Source organism: Leucoraja erinacea, chromosome 28, assembly GCF_028641065.1.
Source record: "Leucoraja erinacea ecotype New England chromosome 28, Leri_hhj_1, whole genome shotgun sequence".
NCBI classification, from domain to species: domain Eukaryota; kingdom Metazoa; phylum Chordata; class Chondrichthyes; order Rajiformes; family Rajidae; genus Leucoraja; species Leucoraja erinaceus.
This window is the reverse complement of record NC_073404.1, coordinates 612412-625722: the sequence shown is the minus strand read 5'-3', so window position 1 is coordinate 625722 and position 13311 is coordinate 612412. Positions and strand designations below refer to the sequence as shown.

Sequence of the window (13311 nt, the reverse complement as noted above, 5' to 3'; positions counted from 1 at the left end):
GGAGACCACAATGAGGCAGTACACAAGTCGCCATTGTGTACCATTCAAGTCTAAAGTTGTTAAAAATGATAATGTCTTAACTTGGCCATAAAGGCCCATTGTCTCAGCAGCGGCACTGGGCCAGGAGTTGCGGTGGACATCCTGACTTGGCAAAGTGTCAAAGTCCTCCACTGCTGAACCGCCGCACCATGTCACTGCCCTGGTCTAATGGAGCCCCAAGCCCAGGCTCTATGATCTTTGCCCCAAGCTGCCTCGACCACTCCGATGGCTCAACATCTGCCCATGAATGCGCCACCCCTCGCCTCCAATGGCCATCGCTTAGCCTTCATGCCTGGGGCACTCTCGAAGCTGTCCAGTGCCGAGGGCAGTGAAGGTGAGCCCCATGCCCACTCACCAGCATTGTTCTTATCTTCCATCCACTGCCATCTTGATCCCATACTCTAGCCCAGACCCTCAGCCACATCCTTATACATCTTCTCTTATCTCTTGTGTAGGAAGGAAATACAGATGCTGGTATAAACCACATTTAGACACAAAGTGCTGGAGTAAGTCAGTGGGTCGCGCATCTTGGGATAGGCGATATTTAGATTTGGGATTGTCTGAAGAAAGGTCCCAATCCGAAACATCGTGTATCCATCCATGTACTGCAGAGATTCATGCTGCCTGAGCTGCTAACTTACTCCAGCACTTTGTGTTCTATATCACAACCACAGATCATAGTGCTTTGCTCTATGATGTTTGGTCACTTCTCCTCTCCTCTCCCCACTCCCTTCCTCTCCACCCTCTCTCCACCCTCTCCTCACTCTCCCCTCTCACTTCCCTCCCCTCTCACTCACTCTACCGTCACCTCTCTCTTCTAGCCAAAGATACTAGCCTTCCCTCTATATCCCCTCCCCTCCCCCTTCTATCTCCCCCTCCCCCTCCCCCCTCCCCCCCCCTCCTCTCCCCTCTCCCTCCCTCTCTCCCCTCCCCCTCCCCCTCTCCCTCTCTCCCTCTCTCTCCCTCCCCTCCCCCCCCTCCCCCTCTCTCTCCTCCCCCCCCCCTCTCTCTCTCTCTCTCTCTCCCCCCCCCTCCCCTCTCCCCCCTCTCCCCTCCCCCTCCCCCCCCCCCCCTCCTTCTCCCCTCCCCCTCTCTCTCTCTCCCCTCCCCCTCTCTCTCTCTCCCCTCCCCCCCCCCCCTCCCCTCTCCATTTCACCGACGTGTCCTGTCCGCTGCCACAACCAAAGATCTTATAGCGCTGTAAGATCTTTGGCCACAACTCTCCTGTCTGTAGATTGGGGATGCGGGTGCTCCAGCGCTACACACTGCTGTTGACGGCGGCGCTACTGCTGCTGTGTGGCGGCTGCGGGGGCGAGCTCGGCTCGGCTCTGGGGCAGCGGGATCCGCTGCTGCGACTGCCCCACGACCTGCTGTGGGCGACCGGAGTGAGCGACTACCTCCTCGGCCGCTGGGGCCCTGCCGCCCGGGAGCTGGAGCGCTCGCTGCTCGGCCGCTCGGCGTTGCGCCAGCTGCGGGGGGAATGCTCGGAGCACTGCGACCCGGGCTCAACCCCGGCCCGGGAGCCGCCGTCACTGGGCCACCCCCTCCCCACGACCCCCGGCCCTCTCCTGTCTTCGGACCCCTTGTCCCAACTCGCCTTCTTCGGGCGCGTCCTGCACCGCGCCGACTGCCTCCGCCGGTGCCTAGAGGCCGGGCTGGGTGGGGAACCGTCCCGGCATCGGGTGACGGGCGAGGTGGACGCTGCCTTTCGCAGCCGGGCCCCCTACAACTACCTCCAGCTGTGTTACTACCAGGTGAGGGGGAGAGAGGGCAGGGACGCGAGATACGAGTTGGAGGGGGTAGGGAAGGTGAGGGAGGGAGGGGTAGAGGTGAGGGATGGGTGAGAGACTGGAGCGGCGGGGAGGGGACACTGAAGGAGAATGGAAGTATGAGGGGAGGGGGGAGTGCAAAGTGAAATACATGGAAAGGAATTGTGCTGTCGATGTCGGTGTGGGGTAGTGAGGGAAGAGAAGGGCGCGGAGTATGAGTCTGGAAATGAAGGACAAAGTTGAATCGAGGGAAGGGACAAATGTAAGGATGATCGGAGTCTGATTCAACAACAACGGACACCAGGTCACGGAGCCGAACTACCAGTTGGTAGTCTGTGACAACTGCTGTCACAAGTGATAAGAACAGAATTAGGCCATTCGGCCCATCACGTTTATTCCGCCATTCAATCGTGGCTGCTCTATCTCTCCCTCCTAACCCTGGAAAAGGAGCTGGAGGGGGGAAAGGTGTCAGATAAGGATGGTGAAATGTAAAGGAGGGATGGGTGGAAGGGGACATGGAGGGGGAAGAGACGGAGAATAAATGGGAACTGTGGGACAGGAGTTGGAGTGTACAGAAGAGGGGAAAGATGCGGTGGGGTGGGAGAAATTGGTGAGCACCAGATAAAGGGGGGTTATTGATGGAGAATTCAATGTTTTGACTGTTGTGTTCTAAGCAACCCAGGCAATGAACTGTTATCGAGTCGTATAGAAGTTGAAAATCTGGTGGTTCTGAATGCAATAAACCTCTGGAATCAGATGATTGAGTTGCATTGGCACGTGTCCTGAGGTACAGTGAAAAGCTTCTGTTACATGCTAACCAGTCAGCAGGAAGACAATACATGATTACAATTGAGCCATCCAGAGTGTCCAGACTGACTTCCCAGAGTTGGGAAAAGGGTGGTTTCAGAGAGAGTTCGTCACTTTCCAAAGTGCTGGAGGCCCTGGCACCAGTAGCAGCAACACAGTGTCGAGAGGCCGGTGAGGAGGGCAGATGCAATGCTTGCCTTCATGTGTCAGGGCACAGAATGTAAAGCCGGGCTTTACATTCTGTAAATTTGTTACCAGCACAACTGCTCCCTATAGCTCAGGCCCAAGAGTCATCTTGTAAATCTCTCCACTCTTTTCAGCATGAAGACCAAAACTGAACGCAATATTCCCAATGTGGCTTGATCAACATTTTGCACAACTGTAACTTAGTGTGCCATCTTTATTACATATTTCCCTGACTGATGAAGGCTGGCATGCTGAAACTCTCCTTCACCACACTATCACACACCTTGCCACTTTCAGGAAATGATGTACTGTACTTGTACTCCTTGACGCCTGTGCACAGCAACTAAACTATCCTACAAACAACTGGAGAGCAGCCCTGAGCTACGATCTGCTCCATTGGAGACACTCGGACTATCTTTGATCGGAATTTATTTGGTCTTTATTTTGCACTAAATTATATTATAAAGTCATAACGTCTTAAGTGATAGGAGCAGAATTAGGATACTTGCCCATCAGGTTCACTCCGCCATTCAATAATATATGATCCATCTCTCCCTCCTAATCCCATTCTCCTAAATTAAACTAAACTAAACTTCCTCCGGTATGGTGCACAAAATTGTTCATAATGCTCCAAATGCGGCCTAACGATACAATACGATACTATAGAACTTTATTTATCCCAGGAATGAAATTGATCAATAAAGTTCTATCGTATCGTATTGTTAGGATGATCATAACCAGCACCTTATAGAGCCCTAGCAGTGATCTATGTAGAACTCCGCTAGTCACTGGCAGCCAACCGGAAAAAGCCCCCTTTATTCCCACTCTTTGCCTTCTCCCATCCAGCCAACCTGCCATCCATGCTAGTATCTGCCTTTGATACTGTAGGCTCTCATCTTAGCAGCCTCACATGTGGCATCTTGTCAAAGGCTTTCTGAAAATCTGGGTAAGCAACATCCACTGACTCCTTTGTCTGTCCTGCTATTTACTACCTCAAAAAGTAGTGGTGTGCCTCAGGGTGGGGTGCTGGGCCCGTTACTGTTTGTCATCTACATCATTGATTTGGATGAGAACATACAACGCAAGATAAGCAAGTTTGCTGATGATACAAAAGTTGCAGATAGTGAAGATCGTTGTGGAAGATTGCCGCAGGATCTGAATCGATTGGCCAGGTGGGCGGAGGAATGGTTGATGGAATTTAATACAAAAAGTATGAGATGTTGCATTTTGGGACATCGAACAAGGGCAGGACCCACACAATAAATGGTAGGTCTCTGGGAGGTGTTGTAATCAAGGTCAAGAGAATTTTATTGTCATGAGGGATCTAGGGATACAGGTGGATGGTTCCTTGAAGGTCGAGTCGCAGGTAGATTAGGTGGTCAAAATCGCTTTTGGCATTTTGGCCTTCATCAGTCTGAATATTGAGTTTAGAAGTTGGAAGGTCATGTTGCAGTTGTATAAGATGTTGGTGAGACCGCATTTACAAAAATTGTGTTCAATTTTGGACACCATGCTATAAGGAAGATATTGTCAAGCTTGAAAGGGTCCAGAAAAGATTTACAAGGATGTTGCCAGGACTAGAGGGTGTGAGCTACACGGAGAGTTTGGGTCTCTATTCCATGGAGCACGGGAGAGGGAATCTTATAGAGGTAGATCTATAAGATCCCTCTATAAGATCCCTATAAAATCATGAGAGGAATAGATTGGATAGATGCACAGAGTCTCTTTTCCAGAGTAGGGCAACCAAGGACCAGAGGACAAACAGTAGGTTCAAGGTGAAGGGGAAAAGATTTAATTGGAATCGAGGGGTGACTTTTTCACAGAAAAGGTGGTGTGTGTGTGTATGGAACAAGATGCCAGAGGAGGTAGTTGAGGCTGGGACTATTCCATTGTTTAAGAGACATTTGACAGGTACATGGATAGGACAAGTTTGGAGGGATATGGACCAAGCGCAGGCAAGTGGGACAAGTGTAGCTGGGACATTGGTGCCTGGTGTGGGAAAGTTGGGCCGAAGGGCCTGTTTTTTCACTGTATCACTCTATGACTATATGACTTTGGGTCACGGTGACGCAGCGTAGAGTTGCTGCCTTACATCAAATGCATTCGCCGGAGACCCGCGTTCGATCCCGACTGCGGATTCTGTCTGTACGGAGTTTGTACTGTGACCTGCGTGGGATTTCTCCGAGATCTTCGGTTTCCCCCCACACTCCAACGACGTACAGGGTTTGTAGGTTAATTGGCTTGATAAATCTAAAAATTCTCCCTAGTGGGTGTAGGATGGTGTTAGTGTGTGGGGATCGCTGGTCGGAGTGGACCCAGTGGGCTGAAGAGCCTGTTTCTGCGCTGGATCTCTAAACTAAACTATCACTGCAAAGTGTGTGTATGTGCCTGGAGGCATCTCCCTTAAAAAAAGAAAAAAGTGGTACTGATTCTAAGGGCCGAATGGCCTCCTGCACTTATTTTCTATGTTTCTATGTTTCCAAAGAATTCCAGCAGATTCTTCAGGCAAACTTTCCCCTTCATAAAACTATGCTGACTTGAATGAAGTCAGACTAACAGACTTATAGTTCCCTCTATTCTGCTTTGCTCTCGTCTTGTACTGCGGGGTAACATTGACAACTTTGCCAATCATTTGGAACCACTCCTAACTCTATCGATTCGTGAAATATCACTATTATTGCTTCCACAATCTTCGAAGCCACCTCTTTCAGAATCCTAGGGTGCAGTTCATCGGGTCCAGGTGACTTATCCACCTTCAGCCTTTCAACTTCCCAAGCACTTTCACCTTATTAATAGACACTCCACTAACTTCCACCCCCTGACTCTTGAATTTCAGGCACATTGCTGGTGTCTTCCGTTGTGAAGACTGATACAAAAACGTATTCAACTCCTCTGCCATTTCTTTATTCCCCATTATCACTTCTCCTGCATAATTTTCCAATAATTATTCATATTATTCCCTTTATCTTAAATCCTGCACACTATGGGTGGCTCGATTGTAATGTATTTCTTTCTGCTGACTGGTTAGCACACAACAAAATATTTTCACGGTACCTTGATACAAATGGCAATAAACTAAACTCAACTCAACTCCCCCAGGTTCTAAAATTCACAGCAAAGGTCCTGTGGTTGGACTTTGTAAAATGTGGCATATCGCTCAGATCTAAATTAACTCTATTCCTCGGCTGACTTGCCCAGCTGATCAAAATCCCAGTGATAACCATCTTCACTATCTATGCTGCCATTTGTTTTAGTGTCATCTGCAATCGTGCTAATCATGCCTTATACATTCTCATCCAATCGTTGATAAATTGACAAATAATCGATCCAATGCCCTAATTCCTGAGACACAGCACCTGCACAGGCCTCCCGTCTAAAAAACACCTTTTCGCCATCATCCTGTGCTTCCTACCTTGAAGCAAATTCTGTATCAAGTTGACAAGCACTCGCTGGATCACTGCGATCTAACCCTTCCGCATAACCTACTATGTGGAACCTTATCAAAGGGCTAGCTGATGTCCATATAGACTATGTCTAAGCCTTGCCCCTCATCAAACTTCTTTGTTACTTAAAAGAAACACTCATTGAACTCGTCAGCAAATTTGCCACAGCACTACACAGTAGGTCAACGATTATAAGCTCTACCTCGAGCATTGCTCCTTGCCATCTTCCTAGTTCAAATATCTTTGCACTTTCCTACCTACCCCTGAATTTTGACTTTTGAAGCCTGCAAGTATCCAAATGTTCCCTGCACCCGCCATCGTTGCTCACTGGAGCATGTGGGAAAGTTTACCAGACAGATGTGCAGCCGAGCGTGGCCAATGAGATAAGGGGCTGGAAAGGTGCGCTTTTTAAAAGTTTATTTATTGCTAGTGCTAGTGTCGAGTTATCGGTTTAAAACAGTATTATTCTGAAATGGAGGGCAAGGAAAATTACTGAAGGGTTGTTTAGAGACTACAGTGCATTGTGACAGCATATGTAAGAAAGGCCGCCGACAGTGTTAAAAATATTATACACCTTGGCTGGAGGTCTCCTAGATTTTGAGTGCCCTAGGCTTCAGCCAATCAAGCCTATAGGCACATCCAGCACTACTGGAAGGCGACTATGGACTGTTAAAGCCAGATATAAAAACAGCTTTTTTCCACAAGCAGTAGGTCTACTCAACAGCCAAAAATCTGTAGCCGGCTTTTGAACTGGTATTTTATTTCATTCATCGCATGTTTAAATTATGTTTTATTTTTAATTGTCTACTGTATATTGTGTTGTTACTTGCGAGCAAAGCACCAAAGCAAATTCCTCATATGTATACATATTTGGCTAATAACATTTATTTAATTTATTTCAATTCAGTTCAAAAGGCTGGGAGCTAAACATGCAGGGGTATTCGATATTCAGGAGGGATAGACAGAAAGGAAGAGGAGGTGGGGTGGCATTGCTGGTTAAAGAGGAGATTAATGCAATAGCAAGGAGAGACATTAGCTTATATGCTGTAGAATCTGTACGGGTAGAACTGCGAAATAGACAAGGGCAGAAAACGCTTGTTGGAGTTGTGGACAGGCCATCAGACAGCAGTAGTGAGATTGGGGACAACATCATGCAGGAAATTAGGGATGCGTGTAGCAAAGGTACAGCGGTTATCAAGGGTGACTTTAATCTACGTATAGATTGGGGCAACCAAATTTGCATTCCATGGGGGCTAAGCACGCAGCATTGAGGTGCTCCCGTGCTAATTGTTATCGAGGCTGACTCATTTCCATCAATACGAACAGTCTGTGGTTTTTGAATGAGGAAGTCCAGGATCCAATTGCAGAGGGATGCGCAGGGGCCCAGATGTGAGAGCTTGCGAACCAGCTTGGAGGGGATGATGGTATTAAATGCCAAGCTGTAATCAATGAATGACAGTCTGACATATGAGTTTTTGTTGTCCAGAGTGGAGTGGAGAGCCAGCGAGATCGCATCCTCCGTTGATCTGTCATGGCGGTAGGCGAACTGCAGTGGGTCCAGGTTTTTGTCGAGGTAGGAGTTGATTTGCACCATGATCAACCTCTCAAAGCAGATAGAAGTTTATAAAATTTTGAAAGGCATAGATAGAGTAGACACTCAATACTAAAGGGCCCAGCATTGAGGTGAGAGGGACAAAGTGTAAAGGAGATGTGCGGAGCAAGTCTTTTTACCAGGGGAGGTGTTGGAGGCAAATACAGTAGCGGTGTTTAAGAGGCCTTTGGATAGGCACATGGATATTTAGGGAATGGTGGGATATGGATCATGTGCAGGCAGAGAAGATTAATTTGGCATCATATTTGACACGGGCCAAAGGGCCTATACTGCACTGCAGTTTGATGATGAATCTCTCCCACTGCTCCCCCCACAGATAGGACAACTGGACAAAGCTGTGGCCGCAGCTCAGACATTCCTGGCTGCCAACCCAGACCATGAGGAGATGCAGGAAAACGTGGAAAAGTACCGGCGGATGGAGGGAGTCAAGGCCGAGGACTTCAGGGACCTGGAGGAACAGCCGCACTGGGTGAGGGGCTGGGGGTGGGGGGAGAAGGGTTCTCGCTCAAAGCCCAGGGTCAGAGAGGGAGGGGGCGGATTAGACCCGGGTACCTGCACCCGACCCCTGGGTCAGGGAGGGAGTGGGGAATTCTGTCCTGTCCTGAACCCTCCACCCATCCCAAATGAAGATATCTCTTGAATTACATTGACTGCCTTCTCTGTCTCTGGCACCATCTACCACACTCCATATTTGCTCTCACCCCTTTAACTTCCCTCGTCCCTTCCTATTCACTGCTCACTTGCTCCCTCTCCCATTAATAACCTGCCATTACCTCCCTCTCTCTCCCTTTCCCCCAGTGCCCCCCTCACCATCTCACTTTGCCCCATACTCATATCCTCTCCCCACTTTCTCCCTTCAACTCCTTTCTCCCCCTTCTCCACACATTCCCACCATCTCCCCTTCTTCTCCCCACCCTCCCTCCACCTCCCCTCCTTCTCCTCACAAACCTTCCCCTTCGCCCTCCACCATCTTACTTCCCCCCTCCCCCCTCTCCCCACACTCACTTCCTCCCATCCCCCTCTCCCCGCACTCTCTCACCCTCTCCCACACTCGCTTGCCCCTTCCCCCTCCCTCTCCCCACACGCCTTCCCCTTCTCTCCACATCCCTCTCCCTCTCCCTATGCTCACTCCCCTTCTCCCCACGCTCTCTCCCCCCCTATCCCCATCCCCTCCCACAACCCCTCCCCCACTGCATCCCCCTCCCCCCCCCACCCCCACCGCACACTCTCTCTCCCCCATAGCCTACCCCTCTCTCTACATGCCCTTTCCCCTCCATCACCCCCTCCCACACCCCCTCCCCTCCCCTCCCCTCTCCCCCTTCTCTCCAAACTGCCTCCCCGACCCTCTCCCCATACTCCCTCTACCTCCCCCTCCCTCTCCCCACACTCTCCCCCTCTCCCTCACTCACTTGCTTCCCCCTCTCCCCGACAGGTGTCCTATGACCTGGGCAGTCGGCTGCTGCAGGGGGAGCAGTTTGTGGAGAGTGCCCAGCAGCTGGAGCAGTCGGTTGGGCAGTTCCTGGCGGCCCTGGACCAGTGTCGGGCTCAGTGCGGAGGGCCCCATCAGTTCTCCGACTACAGCTACCTGGAATACCAGAGCCACCTGTTCGAGGCTGTCGCTGGTACGGTGTTGGGGGGGGGGGGGGGGGGGGGGGGTGAGGAGGAGAGAGAGAATGCAGAGAGAGGAACAGCGGGAGAGTGGGGCACAGAGAGAGAGTGGGGGACAGAGCGAAGAGGGGACTGAGAGGGGGAAGGGAAAGAAGGTGCTGAGAGAGAGAAGGAGACAGATAGGGAGAGAGACAGAGAGGGGGAGAGACAGAGGGAGGCACAAAGGGAGAGAGGGTTTTGAGTGGGAATTAGTCTGGACCTGCGGGAAGGTAGTCAATTGGAGTAAATTATGAACAGTTGCATTAGGTAAACCCATATCTGACGTGGGCCGGTTGATTAAGGTTCAGGACCTGCAATAATGTTGCAGTAATGAAAAGGGATTATAATGACAAGGTAAGGGAACCTTAGATGACCAAAGAGGCTGTAAATTTGGTCAATATGAGAAAGCAAGTGTATGGAAAGTTTAAGAAGATGAAATTAGACAGAGCCTGGGCCTGGGAGGAATATGAAGCAAAGAGGAAAGAAGCGAGCAATTGGAAGGTCCAAAAGGAGCCACAAGATTGGCTTTGGTAACTCAGATTAAAGAAAATCCCAAGGCTTTTTATACCCATGTTAAAAATGAAAGGGTACCCAAGGAGAAGGTAGGACAATTCAAGGATAAAGGAGGGGATCTGTGGGTGGAGTTATTGATTTAGGCAAGATACTAAACAAGTGTTTTGCAACTATTCGCCCAGGAGAGGGACATGGAGGACAGTGTGAAGAACTAGGTGGTGTATGATCTTGAAGAGAATTAAAGTGGATAAATCCCAGGGAGTGATGGGATCTATCCCAAGTTGCTGAGGGGACTGCAGGAGCCTTGACAAAGATCTGGAGGGCAGCCAATATTATTCTGATGTCTTATGTCTTATGAAGAAAGACTGGATAGACTTGGTTTGTACTCTCTAGAATTTAGGAGATTAAGAGGGGATCTTATAGAAACTTACAAAATTCTTAAGGGGTTGGACAGGCTAGATGCAGGAAGATTGTTCCCGATATTGGGGAAGTCCAGGACAAGGGGTCACAGCTTAAGGATAAGGGGGAAATCCTTTAAAACCGAGATGAGAATAACTTTTTTCACACACAGAGTGGTGAATCTCTGGAACTCTCTGCCACAGAGGGAGTTGAGGCCAGTTCATTGGCTATATTTAAGAGGGAGTTAGATTGTGGCTAAAGAGATCAGAGGGTATGGAGAGAAGGCAGGTACGGGATACTGAGTTAGATGATCAGCCATGATCATATTGAATGGCGGTGCAGGCTCGAAGGGCCGAATGGCCTACTCTTGCACCTAATTTCTATGTTTCTTTGTTTCTATTCCTTTTTATTATGAAGGGAAGTAAAGGGAATCCAGGCAATAATAGGCCAGTTAGCCTCATGGCAGTGGTAGGAAAGCTATTGGAGAGGATTCTTCGGGATAGGATTCACTTCCATTTGGAAAAGGATGGGTTTCTTAAGGACAGTCGGTGTGGCTTTGTATGTGGTGAGGGTTGGGTTCTGGATGTTATTTAGGTGGATTTTAGTGAGGCAATTGCTCACTTCCCCGATGGTAGGATGATTCAAATGAATAAAATACACAGGATTAATAGTGAATTGGCCACATGGATCCAGAACTGGCTTATGAAGTTAGTAAACAACATAAAGGTTGCTGGAGTTGTGGATTGAGAGGAAGTCTGTCAAAGTGGGATATGGATCAACTACAGAAATTGATGGAGAAATGGCAGATGGAGTTTAATCTGAGCCAGTGTGAAATGTTAAACTTTGGGAGTTTGAGTGTAAGGGATAAATGAACAATTAATGGCAACAATGTACAAAGGATCTTGGATTCCATGTTCAAATCCCTGCAATAGCAACACAAGTAGCAACAAAGGACCCACCACACTTTTTTTGAAAAAGTTACCCCTTAGATTCCTATTAAATTTGATCCCCCTTCACCTTAAACCTATGGCCTCTGGTCCTCGATTCACCAACTTTGGGCAAGATACTGTGCATCTACCCGATCTATTCCTCTCATGATTTTAAACACCTCTATAAGATCACCCCTCATCCTTCTGCGCTCCAAGGAATAGAGTCCCAGCCTACCCAACCTCTCCTTTTAGCTCAGCCCCGTTAGTCCTGGCAACATCATCATAAATCTTCTCTGTACCCTTTCCAGCTCGACGACATCTTTCCTATAACATGGTGCCCAGAACTGAACACAATATTCTCAATGCGGCCTCACCAACGTCTTATACAACTGCAACATGACCTCCCAACTACTATACTCAAACTCTGACTGATGAAGGCCAATGTGCGAAAAGCCTTTTTTACCTATCTATCTGTGACTCCACTTTCAAGGAACCATGCACCTGTACACCTAGATCCCTCTACAACACTCCCCAGATGCCTACCATTTACTGTGTAGGTACTGCCCTTTTTCGATATCCCAAGATGCAACACTTCACTCTTCTCTGTATTAAATTCCATCAACCATTCCTCAACCCACCTGACCAATCGATCAAGATCCTGCTGCAATTTTTCACAACCACTAACTGCAAAACTACCCACTTCTGTGTCGTCAGTAAACTTGCTAATGTTGCCGTGTGCGTTCTCATCCAAATCATTCATGTAGATGACAAACAGTAACGGGACCAGCACTGAACCCTGAGACACACCACCAATCACAGGCCTCCAGCCAGAGAAGCAACCTTCCACCATCACCCTCTTTCCATGAAGCCAATGTCTATCCATTCAACTGTCTCTCCATGGCTCCCATGTGATCTCGCCTTCCAGATCAGCCTGCCATGCGGAACATTGTCGACTATTTTGTTGAAGTCAATATATACAACATCTGCAGCTCTGCCCTCATCAACCTTCTTGGTCACGTCTTCAAAAAATTCAATCAGATTTGTGTCACATGATCTCCCATGTACAAAACCATGCTGACTATCCCAAATCAGCCCTTGTCCATCTCAATGCATGTATATCCTATCTCTCCGAAGACTCTCTCATAATGTTTCAACTACAGATGTTAAGTTCTTGGCTATATACTGGCCTATAGTTCCCAACATTTTCCCTGCAGCCCTTCTTGAATCGAGGCACAACATTTGCCACCCTCCAGTATTCCGGCACCTCTCCTGCATTGAAAGACTACTTATAAATTTCAACCAGGGCTCCTGCAATTACCTCTCTAGTTTTGCACAGTGTCCTGGGATATATCTGATAAGGCCCTGGAGATATTTCTACCTTCATACACAACAGTACCTTTAGCACCTCTTTGGACTGTAACACTTACTGCTCTCAAGGCACTAGCATGGACTGCCCCAAGTTCCTCTATTCTTCAGTCTTCCTCCTCGGTAAATGCAGAGAAGAAATACTCATTGAGGACGTTGCCCATCTCATGTGGTTCCACACAGAGATGACCGCTTTGATTCCTGAGGGGTCCACTCTCTCTCTCTCTCTAGTTACCCTGTTCCCCTTTATGCATTTATGAAATCTCTTAAGAGTGTCCTTAATGCTATCTGCCAGAGCTATATCCTGGCCCCCTTTTGCCCTCCTGAATTCCTTCATAGTTTACTCCTCAGTTCCCAAAACTCCTCCAGGGATACACTTGATCCCAGCTGCCTATACCTGTCCCATGCATCCTTCTTATTCTTCACCAATACCTCCAATTCCCTCATCAACCAAGCCTCCTTATGTTTGCCTGGCCTGCCCCTCATTCTAACAGGGACATGCATGTCCTGAGTTTTTTTACATCATACTTTTAAAAATATCCCACTTGGCTGCTGTTCCTTTCCCCTCAAATAACCTGCTCCAATGAACTTGAGCGAGACTA

The 13311-nt window shown here is 48.6% G+C and overlaps 1 protein-coding gene across 1 annotated transcript in view; it reads left to right on the top strand.

Annotated features, from left to right (window-relative positions):
- The first annotated feature begins 1179 nt into the window (after positions 1–1179).
- Positions 1180–13311, top strand: part of LOC129710491 (prolyl 3-hydroxylase 1-like) — a 44112-nt gene continuing 31980 nt past the window's right edge. The window contains 3 exon segments of the mRNA XM_055657446.1: positions 1180–1793; positions 8173–8325; positions 9289–9478. Of these exon segments, the coding sequence (XP_055513421.1) occupies positions 1281–1793; positions 8173–8325; positions 9289–9478 (856 nt within the window). The 5' untranslated portion in view covers positions 1180–1280.